This window comes from Plecotus auritus (assembly GCF_963455305.1).
Source record: "Plecotus auritus genome assembly, chromosome: 4".
Taxonomy (NCBI): Eukaryota; Metazoa; Chordata; class Mammalia; order Chiroptera; family Vespertilionidae; genus Plecotus; species Plecotus auritus.
This window is the reverse complement of record NC_137775.1, coordinates 67,740,620-67,763,329: the sequence shown is the minus strand read 5'-3', so window position 1 is coordinate 67,763,329 and position 22,710 is coordinate 67,740,620. Positions and strand designations below refer to the sequence as shown.

Genomic DNA, 22,710 nt, shown 5'->3' with positions numbered 1-22,710 from the left:
ACATTGGTAGTGTGTACTAAATAGCTTATTTTATTATTAAATTTGTTTTTATTGATTTTTAGAGAGAGGAAGGGAGAGGAATAGAGAGATAGGAACATCGATGAGAGATACATCATTGATCTGCTGCCTCTTGCATGTCCCCTACTGGGGATCGAGCCTGCAACCTGAGCACATGCTCTGACCGGGAATTGAGCCAGTGACCTCTTGGTTCCTGGGTTGATGCTCAACCACTGCACCATACCTGCTGGGCCTAAATAGTTTATTGATTGAATACTCCACCACAGAAATTTGAAGACCACTGCTATAGAGTCACGCAGACATTCCCAGTGGGTAACTCTTCAAGCTTCCTGGCACTATAATGGCTTATATTTATCAAGTGTTACCTATGTGCCAGGCATTGTTTTATATACTTCACAGACATGGACATACTTATTGCTTAAAACCACGTTATGAGATTGGTATGATTGTTAGCATCCGCATTTTATAAATGAAAAAACTGACTCTGGAGACTCAGATAACTTGGTCTGGGGCGAGGGTAGTATGTGACTGGTTCAGAATAGAACCCATGTGGTCCGATTCTAGAGGCCACTTGCTTAACCCTTGTTCCGTATGGGCTGCCTTGCCCGTATGTTCCCATGGGCTCTAGACACATGTGGCCTTCGGGAGAGGGACTGTGTTTGTCTTGTTTGTTGTGGTTCCCTTAATAAATATTTCTTAAGCGAATGAAGGGACTGAGGGTCTGTCACTATGTCTAAATTCATGCCACTTAAATGGGAACTTTGGATAAGTAATTTTTTATTTTTAACATGAAACACTTTTTCCCTTGAAATAAATGGTTCTGATGAAAAAAAAAATGACACGAGTTGAATTAGCAGTCCTATGTTTAGAAACTTTACATGAAAAAATGTCTGCATTACTCTAATACTAATGAGCCAGTTATGACTCCCAGCTCACTACTGACATGACTAATGCCTTCCTTTTCTTGCCTTATCATGAGGGTATGAGAACATAAGAACTACACCTCAGATTCCTTCTGTAGATTCTCTGAAGTGTTGCTCAAATGTGTATAATATTAAAACAGCACCAGGAGCTGCAGCAACCATGCCAACAGGAATGATAATGGACAAGGGACGTAAAACTTACTAATTTTTTTGGGAGGTTCACTCAGTAATAGCCTTTTAAGTCTGGCCCAGTTTTCCTTAATTCTTTGGCACAAAGATAAGTAATAATCTCTCAGGTGTTCTGGGCATTAACAATGTTGTATTGGTTTGATCAAATAAGTTTATGATTCCTTCCACATCAAAAATTTTAGGGGAGTCTTGCAAGTTCTGTGTTATATCATCAGATTCAAATTATGACTCTTTTTTCCCCCCCTTCATTTCCCTTTTAGGCTCTTTCAAGATACTTATTCTTCCATCAGTAAGTATCCATTAAAAATTTTTGGTTTCAGAAATGTCCATTTCATCAGTGAACTAAATACATTAATATTTTGTTGGTTTTTGTATCCAGTTAAATTCCTTGTGAATTTGGCTTGAGTTCAGTTGCACCTTCAGACTATGTAAGAATAATCTTCCTTCAGGGAGATTGGTTATTAGGCCTTTCAAACTCATAGCAGAGCTTTTCTCCTTATAAAATAGAGAACTTCACTGAAGGAAATTGGCCCAGACTAATAGCGCAGGAACCTGGGCTGGTTTGGTCCTGCTTCTGCCTTAATGAGCCCTACAGTCTCGATTGTGTAATTAACACTCCATCCCTTAGTCTCCTCATCCTGGAACAGGGAAGAGCCATGCTGAGCCTATTGGAGTCGGAGGCAAAAGGAAACATCAGTAACACTGATACTGTCTTAGTTTAAAATTTTATTTATGTTCATAATTGATTTATTTGTATTATTTTGGATATGTTAAACTATTTAAAATAATGTTATTTATCTTTATTACTGAGTTTTTTGGTATCCCCTTAAATTTTATACCTGAGCCAAGTACCTCACGCACTTCACCCTAGACCCGGCCCTGGAAAAGAGGATAAGACACTGTGTCTATTTCATAATGGTGCAGGTACCCTGGAGGGGAAATCGGATGTCACAGTGCTGTAAACTTTGATACAGAAGTGCAAAGGGGTTGTTATTTTGTTGAGAGAGTCATAGAATCTGATTAATAAATGTTGTTTGTGAATGAATCCTACTTCCCATAGTTTTGATTTGGAAGTTTGTACTTTTATTACTGTGCTTTGTTTTGGAGCTTCACACTAATGTGCAGTAGAGCACAGCATCCAACAAGAGGTACACTTTGGTATACTTTTCTGAGAATAGATGACTAATGACTTTGACCCTGACACATTCCATACTTATGGAGGGTCAGCATTACTTGACGAGCTGGGTTCCCCCATTACCTCCTGAAGGTTACTTGTCAAGCACATTCAGAAACCACATTCATTTTGGGGGGTTCCTTGAGGATTTAGTGCTCCCCAACAGGACCTTATAAAAGTTACTTATATTTCATAGCTATTATGTTTCTTAGCTATTTATGCTTGTGTTTTCCTTATGAAAAAATATACTTATTTTATATTATTAAATAAAGTGGAGGGGAGGGAAGGGGCATAGCAGGCAAAAGTGGGGAATCTTGGTGACAATAAAACATTAGATTGTGTTAATGAAACCTAAAACATTAGATGCTGGCCACCAGTGCCTGTGTATGTCACACTGTTGAAAGAGCATTCCAGTGAGAATACTGAAATAAATTTTGTGTAATAGAATTGTCCTATAGCAGAAAGGGGTGGGATTTAAGTTCAGGAATCACAGCTTAAAGCACAGTAACTTTCTGGTTTCCTCAAAGAAGTCTGCAATTGCATCGACTGGAAGTGCAGAAAGGCTGAGAAGAGAAGGCATTTAGACAAGATAAGGGCACTTGGACTTGTTCCATAATGCTAGTATAAACTGCACCCATCTGAGCTCTCATTAGCTGGAAATTTGGCTACTATTATTCTTTTAAGTCTTAACTACATGAAATACTAAGCCTGACATTCTATATGTGTCTTTAATATAATGCTATTTCTATTGCATGTAGCTATAGCTATATTTATTGAAAGCTTTACTAGAAATTATATTCAGGATTTATCCCTTTTTAGTAAAACAATTTTAAAGACTTAGTCATAAAGTGTCTGGGAAAATTTAATAATTAGGCAAAAATCGAAGGTTCTGCATTTTTATGAGTTTTCAATTAAAATAGACCCAACTTTCAAAGTGTACTTGCATTCTGATGTTTGTAAATGTATTATTTTAAATTAAGGCCTTCATGAATTTTTTGCTGTAAAATATGAGTATTTGGATGCATTAAAACATGTGTTTTAACATCTGGTTACTTATTTTTTCTACTTTTTGATACACTCCAATGAGCCTTTAAAAAGGAGTAAATAAAAAATTAATGTTTATTACAAAGATTATTTTTTGTACAGAATATGGTAGAAAAAATTTCTTTTATTCTCTTTGTTAATAAAGTTAAGTTAAATCATACAAGGGAGTGATTTTTAAAATTAGAAATGTTTTTAAAGTTTATGTTAGATAAAATTACTAATATATTTTTGATAGAGACTATCATCTTTAAAAAAATTTCTCACTGTATTTTGAAAATTATTTGACATTTCCATTGCTCTCAGGAACTGCTATTACTAATGAACTAAAGTAGGAGAAACACTATCATGTCTCATTTCCATAGACAATTGATCTTTCAGAGAAGGTGAGATGGCTTTAGACAGCTCAGATTAAAATGAGAAATCCATTTATTGTACATCAAAGACCTTTGTGAGTGTGCCTTCCTTTTGTATCCTGGGCAGAGAGCTATCTTTTACTTAGAGTGTATATTGACATAGACACAAAACAGACCTAGCATAACTGAGAATCAACCATGCCCAACTCAGATGCTGATTGCTATTTGGTTGATCAAAGCCCCTTGATACTGTCATACTCAGGTTCTTGTCCTGCAGCCAGACAGTGCCCATTTGTGGGAACTGCATCTTTCTCCAGCCCTGTGCCCTCAGTTCAATATGAAGGAGTCCAAAATCTCTGTGGGTAAATAATTGGCTTTTGTGTAAGAGATATGGAGGAACCTCTTATGAAGGACCCTCTTTATTACCAATTCTGAGAACCATTTTTAGTAGTTGTGGCCCTAAGAAGGCAGAAGGCATTTGATCAGCAGAGATTCAGGAGCCTTTATTACCTCTGGTGTTCTCTCCACAATGGGAAGCAGATTACACCCGTTCCAGATCTGGTGCAGAGAGAAACTTTCATAAAAACTGTTTAAAATCCAGCATATCTTTTTCAGTCTCCTTCTCAGTATGTCCCTCTACTGTTAACAGTGAAGGGCCAAGTTCTGTACCTACATTCAGGATCCGTTGTGCCATCCGGAGCCCACAGGCCACCCCAAGCTGTGTGACGTGACGATGCTCAGGTTCACAGAGACACCCTAGGTCTACTGAAGCGCCAAGTGCGTGTTGTCTTCTCTGACTTTCCAGCACTGGGATCAGCGCCTAGGCTTGGAGGATCCCAAACAGCCTAAAGTTTACATATGGGGCAGTGGGGTTTCTAACAGGGGAGAGTTGAAAAAGAAAATTAGGGTAACTGGAAGGAGCAGAAAGATAGTCAGTACCAGGGAGCCGCGTCAGCTCCCTGAAGGAGGATGGAGGAGGGGACAGAGTGAATGTTTTTGGACCCATTCGTGTTTATTCTAATTCTCTAATTCTTTGACCTCTTGTGGCTAATAGGCCTTTTTAGCTTCAGGCCTCTGTATCATTATTTTGACATAAGTCTTTAATCTACTTTCTGTTCTGGAGCCTCTGTGCCACTAAAAATGATCAAACTAGTCCAAATTATAAAGAGAAATCTCATCAAGTATCTAATTTTTAATACTTATAAATCTTTTCCATATGTAAGCATATGATATAATGGTTCCTGGCATGTGCATTTTCCTGTGTATAGTATTAAGGAATCTGTTTTAAAAAATCTGAGGACTGAAGTGTCACTTGAGAAAACAATATAAGAATGCAGGTTTCAGGCTAGACTCTCAGCCCCATCAGGGCACACATCTTTGGTTCATCATGATGTATCCCAAGCACTTAGAACATCCTGGAGCTAGAAGGTGCTCAATAAATACTTATTTATTGAAGAAAAAAAATTAACACTGGAAGTCATTTGAAGGTGATATTACTGATTCTTTTACCTACTATTTTGTTAAGAAATATTTAAATGTACAAAAAAACTTGAAAGAATTTTATATACCCATCAGTTAGAATCTGCCATTCACCTTTTTTCACATTTGCTTCATCACATATTTCTCCATCTACCTATCTCTCCATCCATTTATTTATCTTATTTTTAAAATGCATTTCCAAGTAAATGGCAGCCATCACTATTTTCTCCTTAAATATATCCCGCTGACCATGTTATTGGTGGTTTGATACATTTCCTTCATATTCTTACCCATATTCCTAGCTTTATAGTAGCTGCTGTTACTGGAAAATTCCTCTGAGCTTTCTGTGGGTAAAACTGATTTGCAAAAAGGAGTCAGAATGTAATTTTAGAACTTCAGGTTTTAAAATCTGAACATGAACTAAAAGTCAGGTGTGCTAATGATCTGTGTTGTATAAACTATTATTCCAAAACTTTGGCGTAATACAATACACTCTTACTACTTCTCACAGTTTCTGTGGGTTAGGAATCTGGGAACCACATAGTAGGGCAGTCCTGATTGGGCTCTCACGAAGATGCAGTCAGTATGTCACCCAGAGCTGCCCTCATCCGATGGCTTCACTAGGGCTGGGCTCTTCTGCACTGCTGGCAGGTTGGGGTTGGGTGTTGGTGGGAGGCCTCAGTTCCATCGCATGTGGGCGTGTTGTGTGTCCTTAGCATCTGGTGTCTGCCTCCTGCCAGAGCGAGGAATCAAAGAAAGAGAGAACCAGGCAGAAACCATCATTTTCATGATGCAGACTCATTCTGTTCTTGCGAAGCAAGCCACGAAATCTGGGAACTAGGCTCTATCTTTCCAAGGGAGGGGGAGATCAGAGAATTTTGGGACCTATTTTAAAACCACTACATGAAAGGCTCTTAAGAGCAGCATAGCTCCTCTTGGGTTGGAATCTCAGCTAGTGACCTGGAACTACTTCCTTCACTCCTCCATGCCTCAGTTTCCTCGTGTGTAAAATTGTATTAGTGAGAGCACCCATCTGAGGGGTTGTCGTGAGGTTAAATGACACAGCATGTGCAAACTGTTCTGGTCTGTTCATGTTGGAAGTGAGGTTTCTGTTACTAGAAATAGTAAAAGGACTGTGACACATACTGCACAAGGTATAGGAAGAGAGTGTGTAGAACAGAGCTTGAGAGAGGATAGCAAAAAACCCGATTCTTGTGCAAATGTGCCTTTCACCGACGGATGGCCTCAGGTGGGGCGTGGCATGGAAAGGAATGTTGAAGAATATTAGATTTTTGGACCCACAATGACTGTCAGTGAGGGAAAATTTTGCACTTGGAATAGGAAATGACAAGGTGACTGGCAGCTGAGAGTGAGCTGTGGGATGTGTCTCACATTCCAGAAACCCTGTGATTTAATTGGAGAGCAAAGTACAGGGTGTTAAAGAAAGGAAAGCAAATTGTTTAACTTAGGTGCCTAGGAGGAAATGTTTCAACCTTGCAATTACTTTTTCTGGTAAACCTTGCAATTACTTTCGATAATACTATGTATTTTCATTTTTTATTCTACTTATAATTAAAAATATTTTTGATGTAAAATATTGAGACCTTGATATGTCTGATCTCTTTTTTCCCTAGTTACCTCTGAACAGCCCAAGTGAGATCTATGAGCTCCGTGTAACTGGACGTGCACAGGATGAGCTTTTATTCTCTAATAGTACACGCTTATCATTTGACAGAAAGAGAATGACGGTCTTCGTTCAAACAGACAAAACCCTGTACAAGCCAAAGCAAGAAGTGAAGTTTCGTGTTGTTACACTCTTCTCAGATTTTAAACCTTCTAAAACCCCTTTAAACATTCGAATTATGGTAAGTGCCAGATAGAAATGAAGGGAGGAGTTCGAGCCATCTTACTGAAGCTCTCTTGTAAGTTTCGTACATGTTATCTTAGTATTCCCCATGGACAAGCTTCCCTCCCAACATGGAATACTCTCTCTAGGAGGGGGAGCTAGGGTTCCAGTCCTGGCTTCTTCGTGGATTTATTTATTTGTTAACCATTTATTAAATTTCTGTTCCAGGTGCTGGGATAGGGCAGTGAACATAACAGATTAGGTCCCTGTTCACATCGAGCTTATATTTCAGTGGGAAGATAGACAATAGAAACACACACACACAGACACACACACACAGATAGGTAGATATGTATATATTTGTGTGTGTGTGTGTTTGTGTGTGAGAGAGAGAGTGAGCGAAAGAGAGAGATTGTTATTTCCTATCGGTTTGTTAGGGAAGTACTATTTGAGCAGAGGCCTAAAGGAAATAAAAGAATGAGCTCATACAAACAGAGGGAACAGCACATGCATATGCCCTGAGGTGGGAGCTTGTTAGGAGCTTTGGGGGAACCACACGCTGACAGTGTGCCGGAGCCCAGGGAATGAGGGAACCCGTTTTGGGAGATACAGGTAAGTGGGTTGGAGGAGGGGTCTTTCAGGGTCTTGTTGGCCATTTACATGGACTTTGCATTTTATTCTGAGTGAAATGAGAACTCACTGGAGAATTCTGAGGAGAGGCATAATGTGATATGACATAAATCTGAAAAGGATCTGCTCTAAGAATAGCTCTGGTTGTGGGATCTTAAGGAAATTAATTAAGCTCTCTGACCCTCAGCTTCCTTATCTGTAAAATCTATCAAATAATAGCATACTATGCAATTGGTTGGGACGCCATCACATAACGACTGATCAGCAGGCTTGCATCCCCACTCCCTGTGCTGGCCCAGAGACATGAGGCTTGTGTCCCGACCCTGGCAACGGGACCTGGGATGTGAGGCTCGCGTCCCCGCCCCCCTGCACCGGCCTGAGGGTCTGCAGGTGCATGGAGAAGCCCCTCTGCCGTGGGCCTGGCTGAGGGTTCGCAGGCCTCCCCTGCCTCTGGCCTACCTCTTTGGGGCAACCCATTGAGGAACCCCGGATGGGTGGGTGGGGCCTACCTCTTTGGGGTGATGGATTGCGGGGCTCCTGCACTGTGACAGGGCACAGGCCAGGCTGGAGGACCCACTCCACCCCCCCCCCCCGAGTGCACAAAATTTGTGCACTGGGCTACTAGTGTATAATAATATCTCAGAAACTTTTTGTGAGGATTAAGTGAGATAATTCAAGTAAAGCCTTTAGAACTGTGCCTGGCACATAGTACATGCTCACTAAATGTCGGCTATTATTATTGTAGGAGCCTCCTTTGGCAGGGAGTCACTGGTCCTTTGCTGCTTGAACACTCCGATCATCTGGAGGCAGCATGGTTAGCAGACTGAGTGCGTTCCTGTGAGAACCAAGTTGAAGACAGTTGAGACCCACCTGGATGTGGTTTCTACATTTAAGCCAAGGAGAATGCTAGACATTAATTGTAACATGGAAATAAGGCAACCAACTCCCAGTCCCAGTTTGTCTGGGACTCTCTTGATTTTAAAACTGAAAGTCCCTGGTCCCAGGAATCTGTTCAGTCCGGGACATTGGTTACCCTCAATGTTCTGATGAATAACAGAATGGGAGGTAAAGTTAGGCTTTTAGTTCAGTGTCTTCCTATTTTTAGTTTATTTGTTATTAATTGAACAGACAAAAATCAAGCAAACAAACGTGTACACAGGACTTAAAGCCATGGTGTGTTTGTAGTAAATACCACGTTGGTTGGCATGGTGCTCAATGCATACTTACTGGATTAAACTAGGGTTACTTTAGAGCTGGCGGCTCTGTGAATTTCTGCCCCTGCTGTTTATTGGAGTATCTATAAAGTAGGTTGTCATAGTGAATAACATTTCTAAATTCACGTGACTCTCTGAGCAGGGCTTTATGGATTCTATTCGTACCATTCTTTATCATTTATCCACATATACTGAGAACTTACTCTATGCCAGAAACTATGGGTAGAGGTAAATGCCTGCTTGTCTTTAGCTGCTTACACATCCAGTTTGCTTTCTTCTACCTTAAAGTCAGCACTGAATAAAGTGCCTGTTTGAGCCATTAACCCAGAGCTAACCCAGCTCATTCTGGACAGCTGCTCGGTGCATTTTTATAATTTTGCCTCTCTATTCTGCTCTAGCACCTGCCTTTGAAACCTTTGATTTGCAGATTCTTTCTGCTCTTATCTCTAATTTTGAACTTCGCCTGTCACATTCAGCTTTCCCAGAAGCGCTTAAGACCTTCCTCTTGCTGTCTCTGGTCCTGAGGGATCCTACTGGTTTGGCCCATGTATGGCCTCTTTGGCCTGGGGGAGTGGAGTTTAGACTAAAATTCCACTTGGAACGCAAAGTATTTGGGAACAGTGAAGGGGAGGTGGCTATACGCTGCTCTCTGCATCCAGGCAGTGAGGCTGAGACATGAGCTCAAGTGTACTGCCTCCTTCCTTGTAACTTGCAGAGGCCAGGTCATAACATTGATGCGGATGCCCACACGCTGTACTCCTCCATCTGAAAACAATCATTTGGGCTGGGGTTCATCAGACAGTGATGCTTTCTACATTGTTCAGTGAGGAATAGTTGAGTTGGTTTCCTGGAAAAATTTCCCAGAAAAATGTGGGACTTAATAAGAGCCGCTGACTTGGACAGTTGTATTCCTTTTACACAGTACCACCTGCAGGCTAAATAGAGAAGTGCATCTGATGGCTACCGGCTGACTTTTTTTTTTTTTTTTAATTAATCTTTATTGTTGAGATTATTACAGAGGTCCCTCTCCCCCCCCCCCCCCCCCACAGCTCCCCTTACCTGGTTCCCACCCCACCCCAGGCCCTCACCACTCTATTGTCTGTGTCCATAGGTAATGCATACATGCATATAAGATCTTTGTCTAATCTCTTCCCACATCCCCCACACCCCCTTCCTCCGAGAATCGTCAGTCTGTTCCATTTCCATGCCCCTGATTCTATTCCATTCATCAGTACATTCTGTTAATCAGATTTTTTATTTGTTTGATTTTTAGATTCAATTGTTCGTAGATATGTATTTGTTGCCACTTTGTTGTTCATGTTTTTTTTTTTTTTTTTTTACTTTTACCTTTTTCTTCTTCTTCCTCTTCTTAAAGAATACCTTTCAGCATTTCATGTAATACTGGTTTGGTAGTGATGAACTCCTTTAGCTTTTTCTTGTCTGTGAACCTTTTTAGCTGACCTTCAATTCTAAATGATAGCTTTGCTGGGTAGAGTAATCTTGGTTGTAGGTTCTTGCTATTCATCACTTTGAATATTTCTTGACACTTCCTTCTGGCCTGCATAGTTTCTGTTGAGAAATCAGCTGAAAGTTGTATGGGCACTCCCTTGTAGGTAACTAACTGCTTTTCTCTTACTGCTTCTAAGATTCTCTCTTTGTCTTTTGCTCTTGGCATGTTAATTATGAAGTGTTTTGGTGTGGTCCTCTTTGGGTTCCTCTTGTTTGGGGTTCTCTGTGCTTCTTGGATTAGTAAGTCTATTTCTCTCACCAGGTAGGGGAAGTTTTCTGTCATTATTTCTTCAAATAGGTTTCAGTATCTTGCTCTCTCTCTTCTTCTGGCACCCCCATGATTTGGATGTTGGTACGCTTGAAGTTGTCCCAGAGGCTCCTTACACTATCTTCATATTTTTTAATTCTTTTTTCTTTTCTGGTTGGGGGTTTTTTGCTTCTTCATATTTCAAATCGTTGATTTGATTCTCGGGATCCTCTAGTCTAATGCTGAATCCCTGTATATTATTCTTTATTTCAGTCAGTGTGTGCTTAATTTCTGGCTGGTCCTTTTCCATTTTTTTGGCATTCTCACTAAGATCCTTGAAAGTCTTACTAAGTCCCTTGGAGGTTTCTAGAAGATCCTTGAGTAACCTTATAACTGTGGTTTTGAACTCTATATCCAGTAGTTTGCTTTTTTCCATTTCTTTCATTTGTGACATGTTTCTTTGTCTCTGCATTTTGGCTGCTTCCCCTTATTGTGTCTATGTATTGGGTAGAATTGCTAAGTCTCCTTGAGTTGATAGAGTGGCCTTGTGTTGTAGGTGTCCTGTATGGCCCAGTGGCTCAGCCTCCCCAGTCACCTGAGGTGGACAATGTAGGTGCACCTCTTTGTGGGCTGTATGCATAGTCTTGTTGTAGTTGAGCTTTGATTGCTGTTGGTGTCACTGGGAGGAATTGACCTCCAGGCCAATTGGCTGAGGGGACCAACTGTGACTACAGTGGGAGAGCTGCTGTGCAGGAGACACCCTGATGGGGCAGGACTTGCTTCAGTGAGGCTTTGGTGCTCACTGAGTCTGCCCCTTGAGTGTGTTGCTTACGGATGTGTAGAGTTGTAATCTGGTATGGTCTCATACTGACCACTGGGTACAATGGCTCTTGGGTCTCCAGGGAGGTGCAAAGTCAGACACTGCCTGGGGCCACCCAGTAGGAGCTACAGAGAGATCTGCAGATTCTTCCTCTTTGTATGGGGTTTGGAAGTTCCCAGACGAGACCCAGCTGTGAAGCAAGGCAGGCTGGTGCTGGTGCTGGGACTTGGGCCTTTTATTGATAGGTTTGGGGCTCCCTGACCCAGCTGTAACTTGTTTGATAGGTCTTTAGCCTGAGAAAGGACAGGCCCGTGGTTGGCAAACTACTGTTTGGGAGCCACATGCGGCTCTTTGGCCCCTAGAGTGTGGCTCTTCCACAAAATACTATGGCCTGGGTGAGTCTATTTTGAAGAAGTGGCGTTAGAAGAAGTTTAAGTTTAAAAAATTTGGCTCTTAAAAGAAATTTCAGTCGTTGTACTGTTGATATTTGTCTCTGTTTTCTAACGAGTTTGCCGACCACTGGGCTAGATGAATGGTGTGAGAGGGGATTGTTGTCTGGGAGAGTATAGGAATAAGCAAGGGTTTTTCATACATCCCCTTGGTTACACTATTATTGAATTAAAAGATAATGGGCTTGAATCATGAATTCTACCATGTAATCCTATATAATAAAGAGGGAATATGTTAATTGACCCTCACGCCGTCGCAAAGATGGCGACATCCACAGCCAATAAGGAGGGGATATGCTAATTGACTGCCCTGCCCTCAAAGATGGTGGCACCCACAGCCAATAAGGAGGGAATATGCTAATTGACTACCATGCCCTCAAAGATGGCGGCACCCACAGCAACAAGATGGCGGCACCCAGTCCCCTCAGCCCCGCTGGGGTGGCAGGCATGCAGCAAGGCTGGGCCCACCTCCAGGCAGGCCCGGCCCTGCCGCGTGCCTGCCTCTGGAGTTCACCAGTCCCCTAAACCCCCCAGTCGCCCAGGGCTAGCTCGAGGCACAGGCAAGCCTCAGATGGCGGCTGCCCAGCTGCCCAGGGCCGCCTGAGGCTCAGGTAACCAGGGCCACCGAGGCTTGCACTGCCGGCAGTGGCAGCAGCAGAGGTGTGATGGGGGCGTCGTCTTCCCCTGATCGCCGTGTCGCCTTCCGCCCCTGAGGGCTCCCAGACTGTGAGAGGGGGCAGGCCGGACTGAGGACCCCCCCCTCCAGTGCATGAATTTTCATGCACCGGGCCTCTAGTAGTGCTATAATATTGGACCATGCTAATCGCTTATAGTTGAGTACTTACCTAACCTCTCTAGGCATCAGTTTTCTCAACTATACTTTTAGATAATCCTGCCCTGAAGGAGAATTTTAGTGACTGAATGGTGTATGAATGGTACTGATTAGGCAGAGTGTCTGACACATAGTGGGCATTTAATACCTGGAGCCTATTATCTGTACAGTGGAATATTTTTAAACAATAACAACAAGATAGGTTTGCTGATGTGCATGTTGTAGTGTTTCATGTAGAAGAAACATGATGCCTGGAATTAAAAGGTTGAGAAGAATCAAGATATTCTCAGGAGAATATGAGCAAAGAAGAAACTTTGATTTGTCTTATTTAGTGGTATAGAACTGACATCTTTTTCAAAATGATCTCTGTGCCATATTTTGGAACAAACAAAACATCAATGCTGATGGGATTGTTCATAAGTAGATAGTGTATGTATGTACACAGACAGCTTTTGTATAGTTAACATGTATGGTTTTCATTGTAGGACCCCAAGTCAAATTTGGTCCAACAGTGGTTGTCAGAACAAAGTGACCTTGGAGTTATTTCCAAAACTTTTCAATTATCTTCCCATCCAATATTTGGTGACTGGTCCATTCAAGTTCAAGTCAATGTGAGTATAAATATATTTTTAGGGGGAACATTAAACTGATTTAAATAGGTCAGGTGGGGAAATATATCCAAAGTCATTTATTCAATGAACAGGAAAACATTAATCTGAACATTCAGACAATTTAAGTGGTTTGTTTTTAATTTACTATGTTTTTCAATGGGTTAACTTAATTATAATGTATGAGTTTCAGTCATTGTTGTCTTTTTCTATAATGTAATGTTTCAAGGTTAAAACATTTTACCTTTTAGTATAAAACTGATTAAGTGATGTTTATTTTACTTATTTATTGCATATATTGAGTATTTTAAAACTAAGTAATGAATACATAGGTATTATTTAACATATTTTATGTCTCAGAATGATGACTCTTATTTTTATTTTTGTTTTAAAACACAGTGACTTTATTTATTTTTAATTTTATTATTATTTTAAATCTTTTTTGTTGAAAGTATTACATATGGCCCCTTTCCCCCCCATTGACCACCTCCAGCCCACCCCCGTCCCCTGCCCAGACCTTTTCCACCCTAGTCTCTGTGTCCATGGGTTATGCATATATGCATACAAGGCCTTTGGTTAATTATTTCCCACCTACCCACCCTCCCCTGCCTTCCTTCCGAGATTCCACACTCTGTTCCATGCTTCCATAAAACACAATGACTTTAAACAGCCACATCAATCTTCTGTTCCCCGGTCCTTCTTTCCCCCCAACTCTTCCACCTGCTTCCTTTATTTGCTGCTAACTCCTGTAGCTTTGGGATCTAACCAGGCAGGGGCATTAGAACACCATCTGTGATTCAGGTGTTCTCCTGTGCATCACCGTGTGATGTTTGAAGATCCATCGAATGTTTCCCTTTGGAATTTATTAACATAAATTTGTGAATAAGAGCTTAAAAGATATTCTGTTGAAACAGGGCTTCTCATTATTGACATTTGGGATGAAAATTCTTTGCTGTGGGTGCTGTCCTGTGCATTGGAGGACATTGAACAGTATCTCTGGCCTCTAACCACTAGATGCCAGTGGTGGTCTCCCCTCTCTCCAAGTTGTGACAATCAAAAATGTCTCCAGACTTCACCAAATGTCTCCTGGAGGAAAATGCCCTCCCCTCCTCCACTGAGAACCACTGTATTAGAAGGAATAAGCATTCATTAGCATTAGACCTGAGGCAAGGTAAAAGTACCAAGTGCTTAATACATAAAAAAGTAAACAGTTTTTTCCTTTGGCTAACATTTTCTGGAACCACATCCTGAAAGCAGAACTCATCACCTTAGTTAGCACATGCTTTTTGAGCATCTGCATAAAGATGAAGAGCACGCTGGGCTTGTGGAGAGGTTGTGCCAGGAAAGGGAGACAGATGGGAAATGAGAATGTGTAGAGGCATGTACAAGGAGTTATAGAAACGTAGAGCAGGGGTGATGGATACCGGGGGAGTAGACAATTGAACTTGTAGAGAAGGAGGAAAGAGCAGACGTTTGTGAGACTTAGGAGAGAGGATTTGTGTAGAGGCAGAGAGCCTCATGTGTCTGGGATTTGGGAGAGGTTTGGAGTGTATGGAGAATGATAGGGTTTGAGGATTAGGAAGCAGATTGTGAGTTTAAGGAGTTAGGTTTTATTCTCAGTTCCCACTTTTTGACTTCACTATAAAGTCTTTAGGAATTCGTTTTTGTTTGTCCATCCATCATCCATCCATCCATCCATCCATCCATCCATTCATCCAATATGTGTTGAGGGCTTATAGTGCTGTGATGAATACAAGGAAGCTAAACATGTGATCTCTGTCTTCAAAGACCATTCCTATGGTGAGAAGAATAAGATAAAAGTTAAATGACACAGCGGTGACAGAAAAACAGAAGGCAGTGGAATGGTAAGGTGCTAAGTTAGCGAGGTCCATCTATGCCTCCAAGGATGGAGTCTCATTGAGACCACCTTGGGATAAAGAGGATTTATTGTAAGGATGAGCACCGATGTTTTTTGGGACCAGGTATTCCCTCTGTCTCTTGTGGTCTGCTCCATTTTCTTTAAACACTTCTGACAATCTTTAAGGTGTTCTCTGGTCCAAATCTGGAATGGTCACATTGGCTCAGCTAAATCACCACTGTCCTTAAAGCCTTACAACAGGAGTGGGAAAACTTTTTGACTCGAGGGCCACAATGGGTTCTTAAACTGAACCGGAGGGCCGGAACAAGAGCATGGATGGAGTGTTTGTGTGAACTAATATAAATTCAAAGTAAACATCATTACATAAAAGGGTACGGTCTTTTTTTTTTTCTTTCAATAGTTTTATTCATTTCAATCATTTTAACAAGAAGAATGTAAACACTAATTATTATAATTTGAAACTTAAAAAAATGGAGGAATCATAGCACAATAACATACCTTATATTGAAGATGGCAAAGGCAAAATGAAATTGCCTAACAAAGGAAAGGTACAAAAGCCTTTCAAATTAAACTTAAATATAATAAAATAATTTAAAACTAAAACAAATAGAAAAGAACAAAATGTGTAAACAGTAAATTAAACATTTTCTTTAGTGCAACTTCCAAATTATGCCCGGGACGTAGATGTAGATGGCAATGTAGACTGGGTTGAAAGGTTTTTGGTCTTTGAAACATCAACTTCAGTGGGAACAGTGTTGTTGGTCTCCTTTTTAGCTAATGCTCTGATACTGTGCTCTCCAGGGGCGTGTCTCCCTACATCACCACGATAGCGTGTCTACGCATTCCCAGGGTGATGTCGGGGGACGCGTCTGCGGGCATTACAAGGAGCCTCTGGAAGATTGAGAGGTTGTTCCTTCTACTGAATGGGGATATAAATCCGCCCACTCAGAAGAAGGAGGCCGTGTTTCCCGACATTGCCATGTTAACACTGCTGCTGGTGAAGGAGCGGAGGGGAGAGCAAGAGAACCCTGGGTAGATGGGCTTTCCTGGGTGAGGTGTCCATCACTGGTCCATTTGGAAACCACCCAGTGCAATGACCAGGCAGGGAAGTCTCAGGTAAGTGGTGGCATCTGAGAGATTAATTTGTTCAGTGAATGGTGAACAGAATTAGTATCAGAGGAGAGAAGAGGATAAAATAGCGGAGAAAGACTTCTAGAAGATGTAAGATTGTAGGTGGGAAGATTTATAGGATTTCTGGTTTGTGTACTTGACCTATCATATAGCTTAGGTAGGGGGGAAAAAAAGAAAATTTAGCTACTAAAACAATTAAAAACATTTGCAAAATTTGGCCTTTGCCCACCTCTTTAGCCTTCATCTTCAGTTAAGTGCTACCTTTATCCTTGCACTCCATGCTTTAGACACATATCTCTTACCAGTCTGTCTTATCTCAGAGCCTTTCTGTGCTGTTCCCTGGAACACTGTTTTTCACTGTTATTCAGGCAATTTGGTTTTGCCCTCCAATCATCGTAAAATGAATGAACCTCTCTAGACATTCCCATAACACTCTGTGCTTGTCTTGGTTCATTCAGGTCACTTTGAATTGATGGTATGTTATAGATTATAGTCTTTGGGGACTTGTTTATCCCTGTACCCCTGGGACCTAGTGCTTTGCACATAGAAGTCAATATTTATTAAATGAATATATTAAAGCTTTGGAGTAGTCATATGTCTTGAACTAAATATAATTTTCCCCTTTCCACGTTCTAATCATCCTTATTCTTTTGAAGACAGCATGTAGATCAAGTACTTATTATTAGTGATATTATATCCTCCCTGGTTTTGAGATATAATTAAAAAATAAAACTGTAGGGTATCTAAAATGTACAACGTGATTTATATACATTGTGAAAGGATTTGTGCATACAACTAAGAAAAAATAAGCCCTTTATTAAAAAAGAAAAAAAAGTCCTTCAAGAGCCACTAGAGGTCAGTAAAATCAAAGAAATGTTATGAGAAGCAACACCCAACTTAGCCTGTCTCTGGTTTTTATCTTCTCTTGGTTTCTGCATAGCATTAATGCACTGTATATTGCTTATTACTGAACTTCTTTTAGCCATTAATAGTGGTGGAAATATTTTTATTATTTAAACAGTACAACATTATAGCCTCTCTTTTTTTGTTTTCCTAAGGCAGTGACAATTCTTAGTATTAATCTCAGGGAGGGGAAAATAGTTACTTTCAGGTGAGTGTTTTGAAATCACATTTTGTTTCCAGACAAACTATGGAATGCTCCTACTATTACTACTGAAGGACAATTTAATAAAAAAAAAATACAGGACTTATCAGAGCTTTGATTTGTCGTGATTATGCAGATAATCAGAGTGGCATTCTTAAGTCACTCCGCTAGGTCAGGAAAAGTATCCTTTAGGCAAAGCACCTTCGGGCTCTTTGGCATTTCTACAATGTAACATTTACACAGTAAGTATGAATGAGTCATTTAATTTACTGTTAACCTTTCTAGATTACTTAAGTTGTTTTTGACCTTCAAGTAATCCTTTTCGCCTTCAGAATTTTTAATGATGAATAATTATTTTAGCTAGTAAAATTTTCAGGCTTTTATTCTTTTTTTTTTTGCATTCCCTTTATTATTTAGTCTCTGATGGTGGAGCATAGTAACTTCTTTATATCTTATATCTTCATAGACATGTATTTTCTTTTACAATGCTAATTTAATTAAATTGCAGAGCAACTCTTGATATTATTTTTAAGCCCTCTTAAAATTAGTAAAATTTAATGAGAACACTGACTTTTTTGTGGTGCTACTTATGCATATACTTAATTTGCATACTTGCATTGAATGTGAATAGTTCTTTGCTGCTTTGGGGATTGTACTTGTTCTTCTTCTACCTCTCGCAGCTCTTTCTTTACAAAAATTTTTTTTTATTGATATCAGAGAGAGGAAGGGAGAGGGAGAGATAGACACATCAATGTTTCTTTGGAGGGGAGTATCTATTTCTTGACTGGTATTCTTGGTTCTTCCAAATAGTTGCAAATGTTTGTCCCCCCAAATTTTAAAATTATGGTAAAATACACATAAGCTTTATTCTCTAAACTATTTTTAAGTGTACAGTTCAGTGATATTAAATACATTCTCATTCTTGTGCAACCATCTCCAGAACTCTTTTAATCTTGCAAAACTGAAACTCTGTACCCATTAAACAATAACTGCCCATTTCTCGTGCCCCCAGCCTCTGGCAACTACCATTCGACTTTCCGTCGCTATGATTTTGACTGCTCTAAGTATCTAATATAGTGGAATCAAACAGTGTTTGCCTTTTTATGACTGACTCATTTCACTTTGCATAAAATCATCAATTTCATTCATATTGTAGTGCATGTCAGAATTTCCTTCCTTTTTTTTCTCTTTTGTGTTTTTATTTATTTTTATTTATTTTTTTAATTTAATAAATCTTTATTGTTCAGATTATTACAATTGTTCCTCTTTTTCCCCCCATAGTTCCCCTCCACCCGGTTCCCACCCCATCCTCTGCTCTTACCGCCCCCACTGTCCTCATCCATAGGTGTACGATTTTTGTCCAGTCTCTTCCTGCACCCCCCATACCCCTTTCCCCCTGAGAATTGTCAGTCCACTCCCTTTCTATGCCCTTGATTCTATTATATTCACTAGTTTATTCTGTTCATCAAAATTTTTTTATTCACTTGATTTTTAGATTCACTTGTTGATAGATATGTATTTGTTGTTCATAATTTTTATTTTTACCTTTTTCTTCTTTTTCCTCTTCTTAAAGAATACCTTTCAGCATTTCATATAATACTGGTTTGGTGCTGATGAACTCCTTTAGCTTTTTCTTATCTGTGAAGCTCTTTATCTGCCCTTCAATTCTGAATGATAGCTTTGCTGGGTAGAGTAATCTTGGTTGTAGGTTCTTGCTATTCATCACTTGGAATATTTCTTGCCACTCCAGTCTGGCCTGCATAGTTTCTGTTGAGAAATCAGCTGACAGTCATATGGGTGCTCCCTTGTAGGTAACTAACTGTTTTTCTCTTGCTGCTTTTAATATTCTCTCTTTGTCTTTTGCTCTTGGCATTTTAATTATGATGTGTCTTGGTGTGGTCCTCTTTGGATTCCTTCTGTTTGGGGTTCTGTGCACATCCTGGACTTGTAAGTCTCTTTCTTTCACCAGGTGGGGAAGTTTTCAGTCATTATTTCTTCAGATAGGTTTCAGTATCTTGCTCTCTCTCTTCTTCTGGCACCCCCATGATTTGGATGTTGGTACGCTTGAAGTTGTCCCAGAGGCTCCTTACACTATCTTCATATTTTTGGATTCTTTTTTTCTTTTTGCTTTTCTGGTTGGGTGTTTTTTGCTTCTTTGTATTTGAAATCTTTGACTTGATTCTTGTGATCCTCTAGTCCGCTGTTAGATCTCTGTATAATATTTTTTATTTCAGTCAGTGTATGCTTAATTTCTAGTTGGTCCTTTTTCGTATCCTCGAGGGTCTCGCTAAATTTGTCAGCCTTTTCTAGAAAATTCTTGAAAAACCTTATAACCATGCTTTTGAACTCTATCTCCAGTCGTTTGTTTTCCTCCATTTCTTTCATTTGTGACCTGTTTCTTTGTCTCCGCATTTTGGCTGTTTCCCTGAGTTAATAGAGTGGCTTTGTGTGCTAGGTGTCCTATAGGGCCCAGTGGCTCAGCCTCCCCAGTTACCTGAGGTGGACACTCTTGGTGCACCCCTTTGTGGGCTGTGTGCACAGTCTTGTTGTAGTTAAGCCTTGATTGTTGTTGTATCACTGGAAGGAATTGACCTCCAGGCCAATTGGCTGTGAGGATCAGCTGTGTGTACGCTGGGAGAACTTCTGTGCTGGAGACACCCTTATGAGACAAGACTTGCAAAAGCCTCTGTGCTCAGCTTGGATGGAGTGGAGTCTCAGGGCGGAGCAGACAGCATTGGTTTCTGTCAGCCCTGCCCTATGAGGCCCCTGGGTCTCAGTGTCCCGTGGTAATCGCTGCAAGAACCTCTGAGAGAAAGCCACCCTTGAGTTCCGCCTGCTGCCAGACAGTCCAGTTTCTCCCTGAATGAGCCTGGGTCCCCAGAGTCTTGCCCAGAACTGGAGTTCAGTGCAGTCGGGAGCTTTTGTCTCCCTCCTGCTTGAGAAAGGCAGCCACATACTCAGTTGCCCGCCCTCTCTGCGTGCGTGCCTCGGTACCTCTGCCTTCCACAGTTCTTCTGAGTCTCAGTGTGCTTTTCTCTTTCCTGACAGTCCAGTTTCACCCCGTATGAGTCTGGGTCCCCAGAGTCTCACCTGGAACTGGAGTTCAGCGCAGTCAGGAGCTTTTGTCTCCCTCCTGCTTGAGAAAGCCAGGCGCGCACTCAGTTGCCAGTCCTCTGTGCACGCGCATCTCAGTAACTCTGCCTCCTGCAGCTCCTCTGAGTCTCAGTGTGCTTTTCTCTTTCCTTCTAGTTGTAGAATTTCCACTCAGCCAGCCTTCCTGTGGTTCTGGATCATGGCCATTTTGTCTTTTAGTTGTAGTTTTGAAATTGTGTGAGGCAGCAGTTTAGGTGTTTACCTATGCCCCCATCTTGGTTTCTCTCAGCATGTTACTCCAATTTCCTTCCTTTTTAAGACTGAATAATATTCCCTTATAGGTATATACCAGATTTAGTTACAAATGTTCTTACATCTCTGATTTTAAAAAGTGTATTCCAGATTATTAGAAGGCAATTTTATAGGTCTTTGAAAGACAGGCTAATGTTGTTGGCAGCCAGGAGGGATCTAGCCACACCAGCCCTCTGTTTGCTTTCTGGACCCCATTTTGATGAGTACTGAATATGTGCCCATAGCCAGGCATCTTAATTTCCCTCTATTCCACTGAGAGGCAGTGCTGGGTAGTGGAAAAGGTACAGAATTGGGGGCAGGGTCCTGATTTATTCATTGGACACCCTAGTGGTGAAACTCTAAGCTATTTTACCTCTCCAGATGAGTAGCTCCATAAAGCCCCCTGACACCCTAGACTTACTCAATCAGTTCTTAGGGGATAATCTGAATTTTTATAATAGCTTCTCTGGTGAGTTAGATACATAGCCAGCTTGGGAACCACTGAACTCTAAAGATAATCTTGTGGTCTCTTCTAGCAGTAACGGACTGTAGTTTCTTAGTCCTTATCTCACCCTGGAGCCAGTGCTGGGAACGGGGGACAAGAAATAGAAGATAGAAAACTCCATAGCTCCTAGGCTTGAGATTCCTCTTTGGGAGCCTGTATTACACGTTGTGGGGCAGGGGTATGCGTGTGTCACATTATGTAATTCAGAAGTGGTCTCATTTGGGTGGTTCCTTTGTTTATGACAGTCGTGTCCACTTGAGTTAACTGTGGAAAGGTTGAGCTGGGTGCCAGCAGACAAGACTTTTTTTAGCCATTCAGAATGCTCCTTGTCGTCGCGGCCTTGCTGCCCGGCTGCTGCCTGGGTCAGTGAGCTTCTGCTGGCAGGCTTGTCTGGAGCCAGTTGTCCTTTGCAGAAGAGCACATCTTTGTTTGGACAGTGCTTGTCCTTGAAGCCCTCGACAAGTAGCATCTGGTCAACCCTTCTGGCTCGTGATGACAACCTAACAGAAAGCATGGAGCAAATTGTGACAGGTCAGAAAACAGTGGCATCCTCTCTGGAATGTGGACGTGGCTTCCAGAACACTTTTGTTAGCCTCCACTTAAAAGATTGCTTTTCTTGGGAAATACCTCAGGTTCTTCCCATGTGCAATGAGGAAGGGAGGGAGGAATCGGTTGTAGAATTTTATTTCTTAGAGTGTCAGCTGGCAGAGGTCAGTACTACATTCTCTGTTCTTCCATGGGCCATGGTACACACCTCTGCTGCAGCACTTAATGATCAGTGTAATTATTTTCCTTTTTTAAAAACATTGTGGCAAGATACACATATCATGCAATTTGCCAACTCTAACATTTTTTTGTCTAAGCCACCATCATATTTTCCCTAGATGTTTGCAATATCTCTTAATACATCTTCCTTAAGTTACTCTTTCCCTTTGCAATTTCTCTACACGGCAGCAAAAGTAATTTAAACATTAAAATTGGATCACATTATTCCTCAGCTTAAAACTCTCCAAAAGCCCGCCCTGGCCAGTATGACTCAGTTGGTTGGGCATCATCCTTTGCACCAAAAGGTTGCTGGTTTGATTCCCAGTTAGAGTACATACCCAGGTTGCAGGCTTGATTCCCAGTCAGAGCACATACCCAGGGGCATGCAGGAGGCAGCCAATCAATGTTTTGCTCTCACATCAATGTTTCTCTTTCTCTCTCCCTCTCCTTCCTCTTTCTCTAAAAATCAATACAAAAATAAAATAAAAACAAAAACCAAGAAACTCTCCGAAGGCTTTCCATTGCCCTCAGGAAAAGATCCAGATGTTTTACTAGGGCCCACACAAGGTCCTGCCTCATCTGAGTCTACCTTTCCAGCCTCATCTT

The 22,710-nt window shown here is 41.1% G+C and overlaps 1 protein-coding gene across 1 annotated transcript in view; it reads left to right on the top strand.

Moving 5' to 3' along the window:
- CD109 (CD109 molecule) overlaps nt 1-22,710 on the top strand; it is a 120,685-nt gene that overhangs the window by 20,057 nt on the left and 77,918 nt on the right. The window contains exons 3-5 of the mRNA XM_080665861.1: nt 1,391-1,419; nt 6,815-7,045; nt 13,213-13,338. Of these exons, the coding sequence (XP_080521987.1) occupies nt 1,391-1,419; nt 6,815-7,045; nt 13,213-13,338 (386 nt within the window). The remainder of the gene's footprint in view (nt 1-1,390; nt 1,420-6,814; nt 7,046-13,212; nt 13,339-22,710) is intronic.